The sequence below is a fragment of the Mytilus trossulus genome, chromosome 7, assembly GCF_036588685.1.
Source record: "Mytilus trossulus isolate FHL-02 chromosome 7, PNRI_Mtr1.1.1.hap1, whole genome shotgun sequence".
Classification (NCBI taxonomy): Eukaryota; Metazoa; Mollusca; class Bivalvia; order Mytilida; family Mytilidae; genus Mytilus; species Mytilus trossulus.
The window spans coordinates 22,824,393-22,845,361 of NC_086379.1; the positions used below are offsets into that span (position 1 = coordinate 22,824,393).

Consider the following 20,969-nt stretch of genomic DNA (forward strand, 5'->3'; position numbering starts at 1 on the left):
CCTGCATTGATTATCCTGCATGTGTGTATGTTTCACATTTATGCTTATTTTATTTCTTTAAGCAAATAAATAAAGAATATGTATTTTGTTTGAAAGCCATATACATTGTACATACATTAAAACTTGTTGAACTCACTTTTTTTCTGGCCTCTTTTTCTCGTTTGTAACATCTCTGATCAATCACACTTTACACTGATTTTGAAATTACCATTATCAAAACAACCGATGCCATATGCATATTATTTGTACGCCGTGTTTTGCTTAATACTGTCTGTTTTTTAGTCTTTTATCGTATCTTTTAAAACTTTTGTCGGTCTATTTTTTACTTTTAGGTTTGATTCTTCCATTGGTATCTTTCGCCTGTGCCTTTCTTAAGCAATTCATGCTAATGAGGAATCGGGAAATAACTTAAACTCATTTGACTATTATAATCCTTTTTATGAAGAAGACCCCTCATGTTAATTTTTTCTCTAATACTGTAATGTGTGTGACCACTTACCATTGCACGTTTTTTCGATTGTAGTTTTTCTCTAGCAGTTCTTTTCATGTCGTCTCTGGTAAATTTCTGAATATTTTTCAACAGTGTAAGAAGCAGCACTAAACCGTTATTCGGACTGCTTATAAAATTCTCTAAAAATCTGAAACATAAATGAAAGATAAATGCTGGGTGTTTATTAACTTCCCCTCTGTATATGTGTATACGTGTATGGACGTTGGTGGGGTTGTAAATAATTTCATGCAAGTGTTTTAATATTTTTGATTATCAATTTCAATAAAAATAAATAAGAACCCAATGAATTTGAGTTGCATAAATTATCCTTATGTTTGTACATGGAAGGAGAAAAGAGGGAGGTCAAAATGAAGTCAAAGTTCGATATATAAAGGGTTTTTCATGTCCATAAAAATATCATTAAAGTTTAAAAACTACAAAACAATGTACCCTGGCATACGTTAAAAATATAAGACCCGTTGAACGGTTAGTATATTTAACAAATTTAAAATAAGTTTAATTTATGAAATGAGAAAACTACAAAATATAAAAACGTACACACGCATAAAAAAAATTGATGTCTAAATTAAATTTTGTTTTATGTCCTCCATACAATATATACACGTAAATATAATTCACAAAACATCACAAATATCTGACCTTTTTGTGATCTTATATCGGAATGTTAACCTGCTTAAATGGACAAAATATGTTTTTAATGATACACAAGAAACTCATTTTCATACATATAATACACCCGATGTAAACAATTTTGTATGTATGTACAATCATATTTTATTTGTATTTTAAATCTCGTATATTAAGTAAACTATATTTTAATTGCATTTTATTTCTTTAATGAGGCTGACACTAATTCTTTTGAAAACATTTAATCTATTGGATCGCAAATGTCCTTGAATCCATCGGTGAAAAATTGTGTCTGAGCGAATTAAGAATTTGTCTTGTCTTGTCTGAAATCAAGATTTATTTTGTATAAGTTTATCAGTTAAATACCCTTTTAGAATAACGAAATGAGCATAATTTTCAGTCTAAGTCGGTATTTTTGTTCATCCCCCAATCAGAAACTATTTTACAAATTTAAAGATGTATAATTTTAGCTCACTACGAAACGGGAGCAAAGCTCGACGAGATCCGTTTTTTTTGTTCTATTTCGAAAGCTTGGATACAATCATTTTTTTTCGATAACGTACATATATTATATATTAATATGTATGTAGTTGAGTTTAACATGTATGAATATAACAAATTAAAAAAAAAAGTCAAAACAAATCTTAAAACCGATTCACACAATTGTTGCTTCTTTGCATTGTGGTTCTTGTGTAGAATAATGCATGGACCAATGTTGTATTCGATGACCGCCATATAAACGGATTGAAATGAGCAATATTCAGAGATTGGATAGAGAGTTAGCTCATTGGCACTCATTCCACATCTTCCTATATCTAACTATAAAACCATAAGTAACATTGTAAGACTGATAACCTGTAAGAATAAGATTAAAATTTGGCAAAAGATAAAAAAAAAGGTTATACCTGTCATACGACATCTTTAAGTCTAGTTTGAGCTTCTTCAGTAGATAAGAAATTTGTTGTTCTGAACCGGTTCCAGATCGTGAACTTCCTGCGGAGGAGTTAGACCTGGTGCTCCCTTTACTGTAGGAGGAATCATCGGTAGGAGGATTTTCTGTGAATTTCCGAAGGTATTCAATATACTTCTCGACGCTGTACAAAGGTGGACGTTGTTTCTAAATTTAAAGAATTATGAAATATAATACTAGTATACGTGTTGACTAAATGTACAAATCTAACAAAAATTCTTCGCATTGATAATATAAAAAAGTTGTTAACTTTAAATGTTGAAATCTTTCGAAATTATAAAGGTCAATGAATACAAAATGATCAAAATTTTATATAAATTCAAAAGTTTTACTTGAAAATCAACAGCATATCAAAATAGTTTTATTGGTTTTTCCATGTACTTGCTTACTCTCCGGATCTGTCGCAGAGCACATGGGATTACCAAAAGTGTTTGTTTGGTTTCGTGTCACTGATCAATCTATTATCTTCTATGCAGTGTATTAAATTTAATGAAGAATAAAATAACACCTAAACTTCGAGAAACAACATTTTTGTTGCTGTACTTCATCTCAAAGTCAGCGAAACCTTAATTATAGCAAAATACTAAAGCTAGCTGATACCTCACGACATGCTGCAACGGCCGCGGTGGTTTAGCTAGCATCACCAGTCCTGTTTGAGCTACATTCTGAGCAATCTTCTGCATTTAATACTGGGAAATAATATATAATAAAATATACTAGGTGTCTTATAATATACAAACAGTAGTGCATATATCATACCTCGTTAAAAAGCATTTTCCATTTTTCATCCAAGTCCTTTATTCTTCTTTTCTGTCTGTCAACTGGACTTTTTGGAGAAGCCATTTTCCGAATCTGTAACGAATCGGTACTATTATCGCCCATCTTTATTATTGTGCTGATTTTAAACTCATTGTACGTTAATGTATACCAATTAACATATGACAAAACAGTAATTGTTTTGTATTATTTAAATGTTCAAAACAAAAAGAAGTCCGTTCCAATTTCTTAAAGGGATCAAGTTGGAATAAACGCTGATAGATTTAAATCGTACATTTTTAACATGGTTTTAAATCTTTAAATGTTTAACAGACCATCTGCTGTCCTAACTGTCAATCAATAGCTAATCGATGTCCTTTTGTTATCTGACCAACATGAAATATACATTAATGTATTACGGAATTCGTTGATAACATAAAAATTTAGGTTTATTGGTAGAACAATTGGAGTACATTATCTTTTATATTATCATAACCTTATTGCCAATTGACGGGAAATTGACTTTAAACATATTATATAGATGTGAAAAATTGTCATATTTGTGAATGAAAGAAGTGACATAAGCATTCAATTGACAGTTTAGTATGCTAACATAACCAATATACATTGATGACGATACCCGAGAATTATATCAAAGTAAAACCACAAAAACCCCAATACCAGAGGTTAATTCGAAACGGAAAGTCCCTATAAGCAAATGGTAAAATCTCTAAAGCTCAAACACACCAAATAAGTGGTTAACAATATTTTTTTTCTTCTTCAAAAATTTGCAAATTGAAAATTTATGATTGTTTTGTACAAAACAGTTTTCTAGTTTTCTCTCTTTTTAACGTTGAAAATACGTTTTAGAGACGAAGTTTCTAGTTTTACAGCTATCCAGCTTGCCAGCGGTGGTATTTTCATAACTTGTTAAAAGTAAACAGTTATAATATAAAACAAATGAAAACTAATCTTTATGATGAATATTTTATTGACCAATGTTATAAGCTTGAGTCAATTCAATTATGTCCTGGTTGATAAAGTTAGCACACTTATTCTATTTCACTGACGCACATTCACTTTAAATTATCTAACTTGCAATGCTCTCATCAATTTCGCTGTGATCAATGCTTTAACAAAACGTTCGAAGATACCAAGTCACCAATCGAAAATCTTTATTCGAATACAGCCATAAAACCAATTAAAGAAGAACAAACTGAAAGAGGATGATAATAACCTAATGTTCAGTGGTCGTCTTTTGTTGATGGTTCATAAATATTTCTCGTTCCTCGTTTTTTCTTTAGATTAGACCGTTGATTTCCCCGTTTTGATTTAACACTAGTCAATTTTTTGGGGCCCTTTTTAGCTTGCTGTTTGGTGTTAAAGATCGTACTTTGACCTATAATGGTTTCCTTTTAACAATATAATAGTACACACGCTGATATTTCTCGCCTTCTTTACTAATCATTGATATTATGTTCTTATATAAAAAAATAAAACTTTACTACAACAATCTCATAAACTTAAAATTATTAATTAGAAATATAATATATATATTATGTGCATCTTGCAATCATTCAATACACCAAATATAGTTGACTAATAATAATTACTAGTATTGTTTATTGTTTCTAAGAAACAGACTTAACCAAGAAAACATTGACCAATGAACCATGAAAATGAGGCCAAGGTCAGATGAACCATACCAGGCAGACATGTACAGCTTACAATACTTTAATACAGCAAATGTAGTTGACCTATTGCTTATAGTTTAAGAAAAACATACCAAAACACAAAAAAACCGATGAGCAATAAAATGTGAAAATGGGTCAATGTCAAATATAACCTGCAAGACTGACATGTACATCATAAAATATTTTCATACACCAAATATAGACGACCTATTGCGTATAGTATTAGAAAGAAAGACCAAAACTCAAAAACTTATTTTTTACCATTGAACCATGAAAATATGATCAAGTTCAGGTGACAGGCACCTGTCAGCTAGACATGTAGGCCTACTGCATGCGTACAGCATAAGAAAAACCGTCCAAAGCACAATAACTTATCTATAACCACTGAACCATGAAAATGAGGTCAAGGTCAAATGACAACTGCCAGTTGGACATGTAAACCTTATAATCCTTTCATACACCGAATATACTGCTTATAGTATCTGAGATATGAAATTGACCACACAATTTAACCTTGTTCACTGATCCAATAAATGCACGAAAAGAGAGATATTAACTGTATACATTTTTTTCAAGTAGTCATTGAACAATGAAAAGGACAATGGACATGTTACAGATAGAAACTTCGTAACATAAGGCATCTATTATATACATAATATGGAGCATCAAAGTCTTCCACCTTCTAAAATATAAAAAAAGAGTTAGCTAAACCGCTGCCGCTTCTGCCGTAGCTGCCGCTGGATCACTATTCTCATGTCAAGATTTCTGCGACAAAAGTCGCAACCTCGACAAAAATTAGGACTTGGATGGATCTCGTTGTCTCATTGACACTCATACCACATCTTCTTATACATATCTATATATCAGTCATTCGGAAATCTAAGTGAGTTATTTACTAATGTTTAAAACTAAGTCGATTCAAAAGTAACAAACTGAGGGAGCTAACAAAAACTGATGCACCACCTCTCATAGGAAACAACAATTCAGTCCAATATCACAAATAGGGATATGACACAATCGGTTTTTGACTATGCGACTGTTACTGTACAAAACATCTGAAGATATAAGAACGCACTATATCATCTATATATAAAAAAGAAGATGTGGTATTATTGCAAGAGAGAAAACTCAATGATTTCTTTAGATTGGTGAATATTCTTTTACAGAATGTGCGTTTTAGAACCTACCAGCACTAACATACCGTGATTGCATTGTAATTTAAAGTTATAAAGAAAACAGACCCTCCCCACATTTTGCCTCGCATTTTAAATTGATAACACTATCTGCAAAAATCAAAAAATATATTAAAATAAGAAAAAAAAAGAAGAAAAAAAAATGCCGTATTTGACGTTTGGGGAACGCAGCTTCCATTCATTCAACGCAAAAGTGCACAATTCTCTCAAAAGCCTAACATGGTATTACACTAAATTTGCATCGAAATATGACTGTTTATTATAAATCTTCAAACTTCGACCTGTTTCTACATTTACAATCTTATAGTTTACGAACTCGATCTTAAACGCTGATTAAATTTGATCAAGCATTTAAAGATTCCAACACCTTGAACAGGATCCTCTTACCCAATCTTAATCATCGTAAAAGTAAACAATGGTACAAATAGGGCATTAAATACTCATGATAAAAAATCTTTGATTCAATGTTATACTTTGTCAAACAGAAATCTTGAATCTTACAAGTGGTGGTCTTTGATTTCAATACGATGACACCTTATACAAAAGAGATTGATTGACACCTATCTAAAAATATGAATTATGATATAGTCGAAAAATGTTAACAATTATTTTAACACGCGGTCGTAATTATGTATTCAAAAATAGTCAAAATAATTACAAAATAGAATTTTAACAAAGCGTAATGCACTTTGTTACTTTTTATTCTGTTCAAGATTTTTAAAGCTTGATCACGTCATAAGTTTTATATATCAATATTATGTATTAGAGAGATCGCAAAGGAGATGTGAAAAAAATGTTTTTGTTTTAATGAATAACCACGTGCAAAAAAATAAAAGTTAAGAATGGTAATCGGTCGTCTCCAGGTAGAGTTTGAATTAATACTACAAGAATAATTCAAGACAAAGAAAATCGACATACATGTATTGAAGTGGTACCTTTGTTTTGTATATTATAAATTTTGATTTAGACACACACATAATATTACAACCCCTTTAAATGTGATTAGACACAGACAAATTCATTTCTTAAGTCAACTATCTGTTACTGCATTTGTTCGAAGTAGTATTCAATAACGGGATTGTGGTGATTTTAATATTATAAGGGGTAAATTAGTCTACAGATGTTCATGAAAACGTATAAACCAAGACAAGAAGCAACGAAACATGAGATTACTGTATAAGAATCTAGAACCAGTCAACTGCTAATCAGTTATCAACAATTCAGCTCTACTCGTATACATGTACATGTAGTGTATTGTTTCCGGTTCTAGTACATGTATGAATAAAAGGAGAAGAAGTGAATCTCTTTAAGCATAAATATAGATGTACTAACCACTAATATCACATGCACGTATATAAAATCGGGAGTGGAAAAAGGAATTGAGTAAAAGAGACAACAGCCCGACCAAAGGACAGAAAACAACCGTACGTCACCAATTGGTCATTCACACTAAACACTAAACATATAAATGAACTAAAATTGCAAAGCTATACAAGACTAACAAAGGCCATTCGACAATCCTCGGTAGACACTGCTACTCTCCAGATGAGGTTACGGAATCGGCCGAGTTGAGACGAATGTAACATAGGTCAAAGGCTCCTGGGTTTGGACAGGGGCAAACATACAGCGGGGTTCAACATGTCCTATTGAAAGAAGCAAAGACTGGCGTCCATATGTTTGCCCAAGAAATAATTCGATGCTAATTCTACTGTGAACAATTTTTCTTGTTTAAAGAAAATATTGGAGAAAATATGTCTTGTAGCGTTGACACAAGAAGAAAACAACCCAACCAAAGAGCAGAAAACAGTATAATGCAAATGCCAATAGGTCTTCAACACAGAGAGAATATACATATTTTAGTCAGACTATACTGTAAATCTTTAGCAGTAGATATATAGATGTACGAAGATGTGGTATGAGTGCCAATAAGATGTATAAATTGGTCAATACAGTGTTACAGTAGTTTCATTAACGTACAGTGACAAATATTTCCAGTATACATGTATATAGAACGCAAATAATTTCATGTTTTCAACAAAACATATAGCTGTCATGCACCTGATTTTAATTTTAGCGCTGATAACCATTTTGAGTAAATGGAAATGGTGAAATGTTGATTTTTTTAAGGTATTTGATAAAGTAAAACATGACGATTAAATATCTTGCACTATAATGAGGTCATCTGTTAAAAAATCATAATATTGTAAAACACATAAAAACCTAGAACTGATCCTGACAGTTCTACCTAGAACTGATTTTGTCAGTTCAATCTAGAACTGATTCTGACAGTTCTATGAAGAACTGTTCTAGGACAGGTTAGAACAGTTCTATCACAGATTAGAACAGTTCTATGACAGATAAATCTGACAGTTCTAATGAGAAATTAGAAGTGATCACCACTGCACTTGTCCTAATATTCGTGAAGGAAGGTCGAAAATACAACTTTTAAACTGAAGATTGCGAATGGATATGGGGAATGTGTCAAAGAGACAACAACTCGGTCAAAGAGCAGAAAACAGCCCAAGGCCACCAATGGGTCTTCAACAAAGCGAGATAATCGCGCATCCTGAAGGGAGTTCTGCTGGCCCCTAAACGAAAATGTGTACTGTTTCAGCGAAAATGGACATAAACTTCACTCGTATACACAAAACGTGGATATCAGTCATTATAAATCAAACAGCCTATTATATTTCTTATTTTTGTGAAGAGTTAAACTATCTTACTTTTACTTCATTACCATCCATTGAAAATCAAGAGTCGTTGAAGATGTGATAAATAAATACTTGAAAATTCTGCGTTGTGCAATTTAACAGAGAAACCACATGTTATCAACACAAATTGGAGATTTGTCAAATTGGCATGAAATTGATCAGTTTTATTATTTCATATTAAAATGGATTATGATCATATTACAAAATATTACAAAAGATACAATGTGGTCTGTGGTCTGAATAAATCAACATTCTTTCAAAGATTAAAAATAGTAAATTTGGCTATGTTACGACGGGTTCGTTATTAACTTTTGAACTTTAAACAAATCAGTCTTAATTTTAATTGACATGTTAACGGCATGCGATATCTTTGTGTTATTTATTACACGTAGTTTTTATTTCGTTGTATTATGAATATATACAATTGTGGATACAGCGGATATTTTCTATTATTGAATTGATTTAATTTTATATTGAAATCAGTCACACGCAAAAAAATGTGCATACATACATGTATTTCATCTTTTCCAACACATTTCTGGGATTACAAAACATAGTTACGTATTTTCAGCTACATGTATTTGCCAAATTAAATTCGGTCACTAATTCGATTTTGATTAAATTACTTACAAATTTAATGAAGTGTCTTTGTATTGCGTCCTATTGTGTCAAATGCACATCTAAATGCAAATCAAATAGTTCCAATCTAAAATTCCATACATGCACTCCAGTTGCAATATAATTCCATTTAACTTTTTTTAAATTGTGGTAATTACAGTTAAAACAAGTATAGATATTCATTATTTAACTTCCAGCATGGTGGTTAAATATACAGAAGTTGATATTGAAACGACTCCCACAAGAATTTTCGATCTGACATTCATATTTGTGCAAACAGTGTCTCTAACAAATTCCTTAATAATCTTCTATAACGGTCATACAATGTAAATTTCATCCGGCGCTTGACAAACACTGAAGTCAAGTAAAAGTAAACTACTCTATTGAAATTGACATACAATTAAAGTTATCTTTGTAAATTTTCTCAAATGAACTTTTTACAACACTTTAAATAGACTTGTATATCGTGTAGCAAAATGTACATATTTAGACAGAACTTTTCTCAGGAAATTAAAAATACCTTAGCGATCTTTCGTCTAGATTAATAGGTTTATTATGCTATCTTCTAATTAATCAGTTTAGATTGTTGGTGTTGAAATTTAAATGCAAAATTACAATTAGAAACATTTCTTGTTGTGTAACCTTGATGTGTAAAATATGAACTACCAATTGTACTCATTTCAAATGTTTTTTCGACAAGTTATACTTATTGACAATGGTTTTAGGTGTCATAAAATATACAAAGTATCAAATATTGAAATCATAAAAGATACGTTTAGCGCGAAAATAAATTAAACTTGCGATACGGACAACATGTTTAATTACGATTTACACCATGTGGGTACTACATTGTAATATAATTTAAATGTAAATACATTTTGTATCTAATCTTTGAGTTACTTATAGCATTTCAAAATATACGCTACATGTATGGGACGCATTATATTTCTAAAAAGGAGTAAATCGCAATAAAACTAGTTGTTAGTGAATTGTATTTTGCCCTATAACGTTCAAAAATCCAAATAAAAATGAGATGAAATAATGGAGAAGAAAAAAATGAGATAAATAAATTACATAACTGGACAATTTAAAATATAATTATGCATAGGTATATAGATATAGGAAGATGTGGTTTGAGTGCCAATGAGACAACTCTCCATCCAAATAACAATTTAAAAAGTAAACCATTATAGGTTAAAGTACGGCCTTCAACACGGAGCCTTGGCTCACACCGAACAACAAGTTATAAAGGGCCCCAACATTACTAGTGTAAAAACCATTCAAACGGGAAAACCATCGGTCTATGCACGTATAAATATATAATTATTTGAATACAATTTAACTGTACTCACAGAATCGCCATTTTCTTTGAAAGAGATGCAGTTAAGAATTGACAGAAGAGAATACATCACTTTCTATAACTGTAATATGCGACACGATTACTTGTCATTTTGGTAAGAAAAATGTTTCCCCACCAAAACTATGTAAAAGTATAAAAAAATATAAATGGCAAAAAAGTGTATACTGACAAACCTACCTATGGGCGAAAATGCATTTATACAATTTCCTTACATGAAAACAAAAGCAAAAAAATAGCCACTTATTGTAGTACCATTAAACTTACAAGTTGACAAGATATATCTATCTAACGTTAAAGTCATTACTGGGTTCAACCTAAAGGTAAAAACTGTACACAAACATTTAAAACGTGTCACAAACTTACAAACTGTCAAATCTTAGTTGATAAACAAATGGGATTAAACGATTTAAAAACAAATAATGACAAGATCATCCTTCAGATTCTTCCGTTGAGTTTGAAATTTCTTCCCATTGAAGTTATGTTACTTTTGAAGTTGTTCTTATGAGCTCAATGTAGAAAGCATTACATTGTAGAAACACTGACCTTTCACACACATAATAATTTGAAGTCGTATCATATGGTATGTAGAAATATGAATACTAAAGACGTGGAATATCCATCATCGAGACAGCAATCCAACGACACGTGAACAAAATAGTAAATTAGATCAAATGAAGGAAAATTGGCATCGAAAACGTATCTACGAGCCTGTAAATCAGTGGTTGTCGTTTGTTTATGTGTTGCATATTTGTTTTTCGTTCAATTTTTTTTACATAAATAAGACCGTTAGTTTTCTCGTTTGAATTGTTTTACTATAAGTTATATGGTTCGCTACTGACCCCATACGGATCCATAGAGGGTTAGTAAAATCCATAGGGGGTGAGGCCGGAGGCCGAGTCCCCTATGAATTTTATTCACCCTCTATGGATCCGTAGGGGGTCAGTAGTTAACCGTATAACGAATTTATCGGACGCTGGACTTTTTCTGCGTCGTTTTGTTGAAAAATAAACAACGAAACGCAACAACATTTATAGATGACGTCGCCATTAACGCGTCATGAACCCCCTATGAAACCTACTAACCCCCTACGGTCTCATTAGGGGGTCACCACGTGACGGCGTTTAACCAATCACAACGTGATATTTTATCAATGGTCCGATAATATAAGTTATATGGTTCGCTACTGACCCCGTACGGATCCATAGAGGGTTAGTAAAATCCATAGGGGGTGAGGTCGGAGGCCGAGTCCCCTATGAATTTTATTCACCCTCTATGGATCCGTAGGGGGTCAGTAGTTAACCGTATAACGAATTTATCGGACGCTGGACTTTTCTGCGGCGTTTTGTTAAAAAGTAAACAATGAAACACAACAACATTAATAGATGACGTCGCCATTAACGCGCCACGAACCCCATATGAAACTTACTAACCCCATACGGTCTCATTAGGGGGTCACCACGTGACGGCGTTTAACCAATCACAACGTGATATTTTATCAATGGTCCGATAAATTGTCTTTTCGGGGCCTTTTATAGCTGACTATGCTGTATGGGCTTTGCTCATTGTTGACGGCCATACGGTGACCTATAGTTGTTAATGTTTGTGTCATTCTGGTCTTTTGTGGATAGTTGTCTCATTGGCAAACATACCACGTCTTCTTTTTTAAAGATAGTTCTTGTTTACACTATACAGTATGAAAAGTTCAGAGTCTCTACTGAAGATCTGATATCAACACAAAAGTATCGAAATAAGCCAAACTTATTTTCAAATATTTATGACCAAATACAACACAATGAGGTTATACTACAGACATGTATCTAGCTATATAGAGACGGGCACATGTACAGATAGTTTCCCCAGCCTATAGATATTAAACGATATGAACTATAGTCGGGTTGTTGTCTCTTTGACACATTTCCCACTTCCATTCTCAATTTTATGTATTTTATTAAATATTTACTTTTTTTGTAGTTTTATTGATGTGGACAATTTGTTTACAAATAAAGCAAAACATTTCCAACCATATATATACAAACTACATTTATTACAAAAGAAACACTCAAATCTTAAAATACTACATTTTAAAACTAAAAACATCTACTACCTTTTTAGTACTTATATTAAGCTTCTAATGGGGAAAATGAATAACAAATATGTATAACAGATAACAACTGATTTTTTATTATGATTAGGTAAACATCTTCAGTTTTACAAATAGACAATTTATTTACACTCAACAAACACGCAAAAAATCCATAAATATCTTCAAACAACTTTATTACGTTTTGTATGTTTTATTAAATATGTGACTATTCATATTAACACTTGAGAACTGAAGACTACTTTAAGTCGTTACTAGATCGGAACAAAAATACGTTTCACGAAACAAAGAAAGTAATTTGTAAAAGCAAATGTAGCACATTTTTACGACTCTCGTGTATGTATATTAAGGTCGTTAAAAAAGTTAGTACTTAATTTGGTACAAATCGTCGTAAACATATGTCAAAGAAATACATTTATATGTATCAAGAGTGTCGGATGAGTAAATCAATGGGACAACCCAAAAATTACTAGAGAACGGGAAAACCAACCGTCTAATCTATAAAAAAGAGACGTGAAACGAGAAACACTTATGTATGAACCACACCGGCAAACGACACTTACTGAACATAAGATTCCTGGTTATGATAGTTGTAAACAATTGCATCCGGTTTAAACGTTTTGATGGTACCAAACCTTCAACCTTATCTGAAACAATAGTGTAACACCACAACATAGAAAGACACACTATAAAATATCAATCAAAGCTCACTTTTCTGAAATCCAGTCTTTGTCAAAAACAATCACGTCTGATAGGAATCATGATTTAAAGAAGATTCCGTTATGTTATCTCTCGCAGTCTGCTTTTATTTCATTTTCCTTCACTTTTCGTCCTTTTAATTTTCTTTCATTTATACCAAAAACTGAATTTCCGTTACTGTTTGTTAAAATTGTACTGAAGCAGAGTTACTGAACAAGTATATTATATTGAAACAACGGCGGCCAACACGTCAACACCCGCAATCAATTTCACGTCCTGCAGCTTCTTACAAACATCTCTATAAAGCGTCCATTCAAACTATCAGTATTCCCTAGTTATGGAACTTAATTACATTTTCACTTAATATCACTAATAGAAAATTGGATTTCGCTTTTGATTATTTGATTATTTAATAAACAGGTCTAACTCAATAAGACGTGGCTAGAAGCTTATTTCTGTGTATTCATTCGTGTTATTCAACAAATACTGGGACATTATCAGTTAATTTGAAAGTAATCGAATCTTCTTTTGATCAGTACTAAACATATAATCAATAGTTAGTAATTATTGTTTTTGACTTATATTGGCAAATTATTTCTCATAAAAACCAATTCGTACTCGACAAACCGGAATGGACGAGCCGAAATCGTCAACCAATATTAGTAACTGAACTGAATTTTCGCCGAAATCGTCAGCCAATATTAGTAACTGAACTGAATTTTCTCAAAAGTGTTTATTTTATTTTATTCAAAACATGAGAAAGATAGAATTGGCAATTTGCATATGTATGTCATATTCAAACCTGCAAGACTGCCCCAAAATTTGTGTGCACACAATGAGGGTCAAACAGTTTTTTTTGGTGTCGTTTCAACAAACTGATTGTGATAGTACCACCCTTTAAGTATCGCTACCACTACATGATAATGATGTTTTAAAATTGACTTTTCCCGTAAATATTATAATAATAAATAATTACAAATATTGAAGAATTGTCATTTTTGTATCGGGTCCGATTTTCATTTTGCATTTTATAAATTTATGTATCTTAATATTCATTAAACATTTTAGGAGAGAATGAACATAACTTTTCGCTAGAGTGTCACGTTTTTGCCCACTCGTTTTCTGATTTAATCCTGATGAATTAACATGACGGCCGGATTGTAAAATAACTAAAACTTTTGTTTGTTTGTGAACATTTTCCCTTTTTATACATGATACATCACTAATCTAAACAATCTTCAAACCATCGATAAATCTTTAAATTGACAAGTCTGTTTCATTAGAAATCAATATTTTCTTTGTTTACGGTTCATCTTATAGAAATGTTATAATTAATCAAAGACTATTTCAGATTTTTTTCATCATTTCTCTCGCAGACTGATTAACAAACCAGCACGAATCCCATTGTCAAAACGATTTTCAATGTTTAACAATCTATGCTTCCAATTTGTTTTAACTATGAGCTTTGGACAACAACCATGCTGTTTGAATATTTATAGTTTTATCACCATACCCGACTTATTTTCGATATCAAATGGTAGACAGGGTTCACACATATTGTCATTAATTAAAACTCACACTCTGTTTTGCTTTGAGGGATGTATAAACACACATTCAAGTCTGATCGTGGTTTTTTTTATGACTCGTGCTAGGAGTGAAATATACGACGCTCACAGCACGTTGAAGATCCCTTGCGACAACTGTTTTGGGGTTTGTAAGTGGTAAGTTTCGGGATATGAATCACCCCCTCTCCAACATATTTTCCCCCTTATTTGGAAGTTTAATTTTTCTATCTTTCATTCCTGGTTCCAATATTCCAGAACCAACATGTTTTATTAATACATGGGTGATCTATCCTCGTTCTCAATAGTAAATGAAAAAAAAGTTCAAATAAATGGTTTAAAAAGCAAACACCTCGCAATCAATGTATCCAATTGGTTGATCATTATTGAATATTGACGAGAGCTGAGGAATACATGTTGATGTGTTAAATATTTGTTTTTCTTTCATTTTTTGTACATATATTGCTTAAATAGAACGTTAGTTTTAACGTTTGAATTTTTTACATTTTTCATTTCGGGTCAATTTTTAGCTGACTTTGTGGTATGGGCCTTTCTCATTGTTGTAGACCGTACGCTGACATATATTGTTAACTTCTATGTCATTTGGTCTCTTGTTGAGAATTGTCTCATTGGCTAGCATACCACATCTCCATTTTTATAATGTCAATATATAACCGTTTACAGGAACTGCTTATAACCCTTCCAGATCACATGAAATCGGCCTCGGTGTTTAAGTGGGGTTCGTGTTACTTTATCTTAACGTATTTTGTAATTGTTTTTTTGTCATTTTGTCGGTTTTCATAATTATTAACGTGACTGTTGTCAGTTTCTATTGAACTAAAGCTTTATGAATAATGCCCCTTTTGTATTTTCTCTGCTGTCCTTTGAATCATTACAGGATCCTGACATATCCAAAAGTGTTTTTCGGTGCATGATATTTTTTGCTGATCAGAAACACATTATTTGAATTTTTGATCTCATTTTCCAAATTGAATAAAAGATGAAAATAACATTATTTACTGTTACTTATTCCAATAGTGTGGATTGACCGTTTCGAATGATGATAAATGCAATTAACTCTAAATTTTAAAGTGCCATTATGACAAAAGTGTGTCAGAAATCATATCTGATATTCTTCCTCAGTCATAATTACCTTCCATCATTACCGAACTGCACAAAGAAATAACACGACGGGTGCCGTATACGGTACAGGAAATGCTTACCATTCCGGAGCACCTGCTTTCACTCCCGGTTTTTAGTGGAGTTCGTGTTATTTCTTCTTATTATTTATAACTGTTGATGTAAATATCCTTTGGTTTTGTGAGTCTTTGTTTACTCCTTGGTTTTGATTGTTATTGTCTTAATACTGAAACTAAACTTTCGAACCTGGCGTAAATATTGATTTTGAAATATCAGATATTAAAAAAAATCTTACACGCAGTTCTTAGTCTTATGATAGTATATCGTATTGTCACTAAGAAAATTGGTATGAATAATATATGATTTAGAGATCTTTTTCTTCTATGTTTTCTTATTTCCAGGAACACCGCGACAATTTTACTGTCTAGCATTACCTTCATTTGATTGCATTAAAGTGTTAAAACTACAAAATTATCATGTAAGATATTTGGTATCTTTGGTTAATACACATTTGTTTTGGTATGTGGAGAAAAATAGGATAAGAAAATCAACAACAAAATCTTATTTAATTATATTTTCATAGTGTTTTTAAAAGTTTGCTGACCACTATATATATATGTAATGTGAGCTTTATTGTATGGTGCCGTAGTGAATTACAAGCACATATGCATATAAGCAGTTAAACTCCTCACAACGAAAAAAGAAATCACCTGTTAGGAATACAGTAAAAAGTAAAATCACAAAAATACTGAACTCAGAGGAAAATCAATTTGGAAAGTCCATAATCACATGGCAAAATCAAAAAACAAAACGCATCAAAAACGAATGGACAAGAACTGTCATATTCCTGACTTGGTACAGGCATTTAAATAAACTCCATTAGGAAAACCTTTTCAAACCTTAAAACACTAAATGGTAACAAACACATACTATTAACCTAAAAACGTATTGCTGACAAGCAATACTTTGCATCCAATATTCCGTAGTGTTACAACAACATATTAATTTTGATATAGTTCTGACGACGCGTGGACCATTTACAATATACGATATAAAAAGAAGATGTGGTATGATTGCCAATGAGACAACTATCCACAAAAGACTAAAATGACACAGACATTAACAACTATAGGTCACCGTACGTCCTTCAACAATGAACAAAGCCCATACCGCATAGTTAGCTATAAAAGGCCCCGATAAGACAATGTAAAAAAATTCAAACGATAAAACTAACGACATTATTCATGTAAAAAAATGAACGAAAAACAAATATGTAACACATAAACAAACGACAACCACTGAATTTACAGGCTGCTGACTTGGAACAGGCACACACATAAGTAATGTGGCGGGGTTAAACATGTTAGCGGGATCCCAACACTAGAACCCTTAAATATGTGCTGCAAGTGTTTTGTAACGGACATAAAGCACGACCTTTCCCTACATTTTGAATGACTCAGTAGCTAATACAGCCATACATACCATCACTACATTAACCACAGAATACATTTTAAACCTAATTCAAGAACAATATTACATAATTATTAAATTGTGAGTTTAACATCGTGTGCTTTTCAAGTACGATTCAGCTTGTCAAATACTGGCAGAAGTTAGCTGAATAATAATTCTTCAACTTCAGAGTAATTGCATGTTCTTGTAAACGCAAAAAATGTAGGGAGACTAAATAGATCTGCAAAAACTAAAATAAAAACAAGATAATAGCAGACGATTCTATAATAAAATACTACGAAGTAGTTCTTCGTTCAAACCACAAAAATGTTTTTAACATCCATACACAATTTTGAAAAAGAAGGAGATAAGTTAGACATTTGACAAAATCATGAAAATAGAGAGTACTCACAGTTTCAATTCATTCACATAAATTACTATCCATTCATTGAAAAAATAATCCGTTGGTGGTATGGAAAGTCGGAAGTATGAACGTTCAATACCTATAATCAATGATTTTCCCTTTAAATTGTAATAAATATTCGTATTATTGACCAGAGAATACATTCGGAACACATTAAATCCCCTGACACAATCGCTTTATTTCCTATTTTTTAATTCATATTTTAAAAAAGGCGTGTATCTCCCCTACGGTGAAGGTGTAATATTAGATCCTTCGACAAGCATCTGACATTACAATTCTAACACCATTAAGAGTATCGTATTTTTTTAATGCATGGATCGTATACATACATTGTACTTTCAATTTGTGCTTTAAAGTGATATCGAATATGGCTGACGATTATCGGTATGAAATCGACACCGGATGAACCCTTTCTCTACCTTTCGTATCATTTTAATTTAAACCTTTGGAAACTAATTAAGACATAGCTTATCTGGAATAAAATCGGACCTAACTTGCACTTACCGAGAGGTTAATAGGAATTTCGGTGACTTTGTAGATAACCTGATAAAACAGATGTATCTATTTCATTTCTTTCACGTAAGACTATAGCATGTTAAACCTAATTTCAATAAATTCATTAAAGGGCATATTTTAATGACAAAAAAAAAGAAAAGAAATATAATGAACAGTTTTTTGTTCGTTTTTTTAAATGATTGATGTATTTAGTTTTGTTTTTTTTTTTAATAAAAAGCATTGTCATTATTTAACTAAAGACTCTCATCAACCGAGTTATATTAATAAAAATAATAATAATAATAATGATCGTATTAGAGAAATATGAGCTGCTATCGTTGAAATGCAATTATAATTGAGACAAAAAAATATTGCAGCGAAATTATAAAAAAACAATAGTTTTCCTAAAAAAATCCAATCTGAATTTGGAAAAACAATTCCACCCTTTAGTTCTGTACTAGTCAACAAAAGAAACGATACACAACATTTTTCGAATTTAAGAAAAAAGTTTTCCGTTTATAGGACCAATATTGAAGGCAGTGATGCTTAATGAACACGGAAATATAAATCCGTTAATACAAAAAATATCTCTTTCTTTCATGACGTTATTTGGGGAAATTTATTTTTTGAGACAAAATTTACATTAAACCACTATTTCAAGAAGAGAAGTTCCAACTAACGGGACCAACCTCTTATTTAAAGGTGAAGACAATGTTTGCCATCAATTCTTTTTCAAAAATCATACAGTTTCTTCGTTTATTTGTGAAGCAAAGTTCAGCCCCACAAGAACTCGTTTAACTACAGAAACTTGTGTTTTATTTTCATGTACAATATGATCGATTTAGTTGTAGACATCTTAACCTGAGAACTCTCAATATTTTAAATTATTCATTCATCTTGTAGTGCACTTATCAATTTAATAGTATATCAATATTTTGAAAAAGAAAAAGACAAACTGTCAATTTGTTCGTTGAAGTGTAGAAATTGATCACTTAAAATTAAAAAAAACCGCAAGGAAAATGATTAATTGTATTACAAAACTATTACTTTTAGTAACTAATTTCACCCGATGAGCATATGTTTATATTGTTTTATTTAGATACATCATAGTATATATTTGTTTAGGGGCCAGTTGAAGGACGCCTCCGGGTGCGGGAGTTTCTCGCTGCATCGAAGACCTGTTGGTGACCTTCTGCTGTTGTTTTTTCTATGGTCGGGTTGTTGTCTCTTTGACACATTCCCCATTTCCATTCTCAAGTTTCTTTTGTTTGTTAAAAGGAATGTTTCTAGACTCGATTAGTATGTAATGTACCATTGGACGGCACGCTTGATAATAATTTATTATACATGATACGGGTTATGTTCTTGTCATATATTTTATGATGGTATGATACTGAAGGGAGGTATTAGGCTTGATATTCATATGATGATGACATAATCTTTCAATCAGTTTAAGTGAGTTCTAGAGCTGACATGTCAGTAACTGCTAGTAGTGAGTCCTTTGTTAATTTAGGGACCATTGTCTTTTTGTTTAGTTTCTTTTGTTACCTATTGTGGCATCGGACTCCGACTTCTTTTAACTGAGTTTTGCTGTACGTATTTCAATGTGTTTGTTTTATAAAACTTGGCTAAAGGTATAGGGGGAGGTTTGAGATATAAAACAAATATGTTAAACGCCGCCGCATTTGCGCCTGTCCCAAGTCAGAAGCCTCTGGCCTATGTTAGTCTTGTATGATTTTTAATATTAGTTCATTGAAATATTTCAGAGCGTAGTAAGACGTCCATTTTCACTGAACTAGTCTGTACACATTTTTGTTAATGATATAGCTGATGCCCATCATCGGGACGGGATTTTCTCGCTGTATTGAAGACCCATGGGTGGCCTTCGGCTGTTTTCTGCTCTTTGATCGGGTTGTTGTCTCTTTGATACATTCCACATTTCCATTCTTAATTTTATTGTTTGGAAAAACAATTGGTGTATTTACTGCGAGAGTATCAGAGAATTAGTTATTTTCATACAATTTAAAAGATATTTCGAAATGGGCATCCATGGATTAGTAGGCATATTTTGTTTTACAGTATTCCATGGAGAAAGCCGGAGCCATTTAGAAATGTAAATTCTTGTGAATAAATAACAAATGTATGTATAAAACACCGATCAGAAAGATTTCATGTTACATGAGTCCATTGTTTGGTAAATTTCCTTATCTATTTTAATAATTTAGATTATCCTGTAGTGATCAAAGTTCTAATAACTCAATAATTGTAAGATTGTGAAAAGGATCCTTTACTATAGATAATTTAGCTGATCTGTAACAATAACATCTTCATGCCTTATATATCATGTACTGTAGTACGCCGCTAGATTAAAACTGACGTGGAAAGGTAACACATGCCCACCGAAGGCTCTTTTTTGAGAGCCCAGGTGGTCGTGTGGTCTATCGGGACGGCTGCAGTGCAGGCGATTTGGTGTCACGATATCACAGTAGCATGGGTTCGAATCCCGGCGAGGGAAGAATCAAAAATTTGCGAAGCAAATTTACAGATCTAACATTGTTATGTTGATGTTTAGACGAGTTGTATATACATTATGTACACAGCCATGTATCACCATCATTGATGGCGATCCGATTGATACATCTGTTGTAGGGTTGTCACT

The 20,969-nt window shown here is 32.1% G+C and overlaps 1 protein-coding gene across 6 annotated transcripts in view; it reads right to left on the reverse strand.

Moving 5' to 3' along the window:
• The window catches only part of LOC134724798 (formin-like protein 1), a 36,383-nt gene extending 18,489 nt beyond the window's left edge, over positions 1 to 17,894 (reverse strand). Inside the window, exons 1-4 of one of the 6 annotated variants that reach the window (XM_063588050.1) lie at positions 17,804 to 17,894; positions 2,868 to 2,960; positions 2,044 to 2,255; positions 500 to 638 (exon numbers count right to left, since the gene is read on the reverse strand). In XM_063588050.1, coding sequence (XP_063444120.1) covers positions 500 to 638; positions 2,044 to 2,255; positions 2,868 to 2,951 — 435 coding nt within the window. In that variant the 5' untranslated portion in view covers positions 2,952 to 2,960; positions 17,804 to 17,894. The other 5 variants (XM_063588052.1, XM_063588053.1, XM_063588048.1 and 2 more) reach the window with 5 other exon arrangements.
• Positions 17,895 to 20,969: the final 3,075 nt, after the last annotated feature.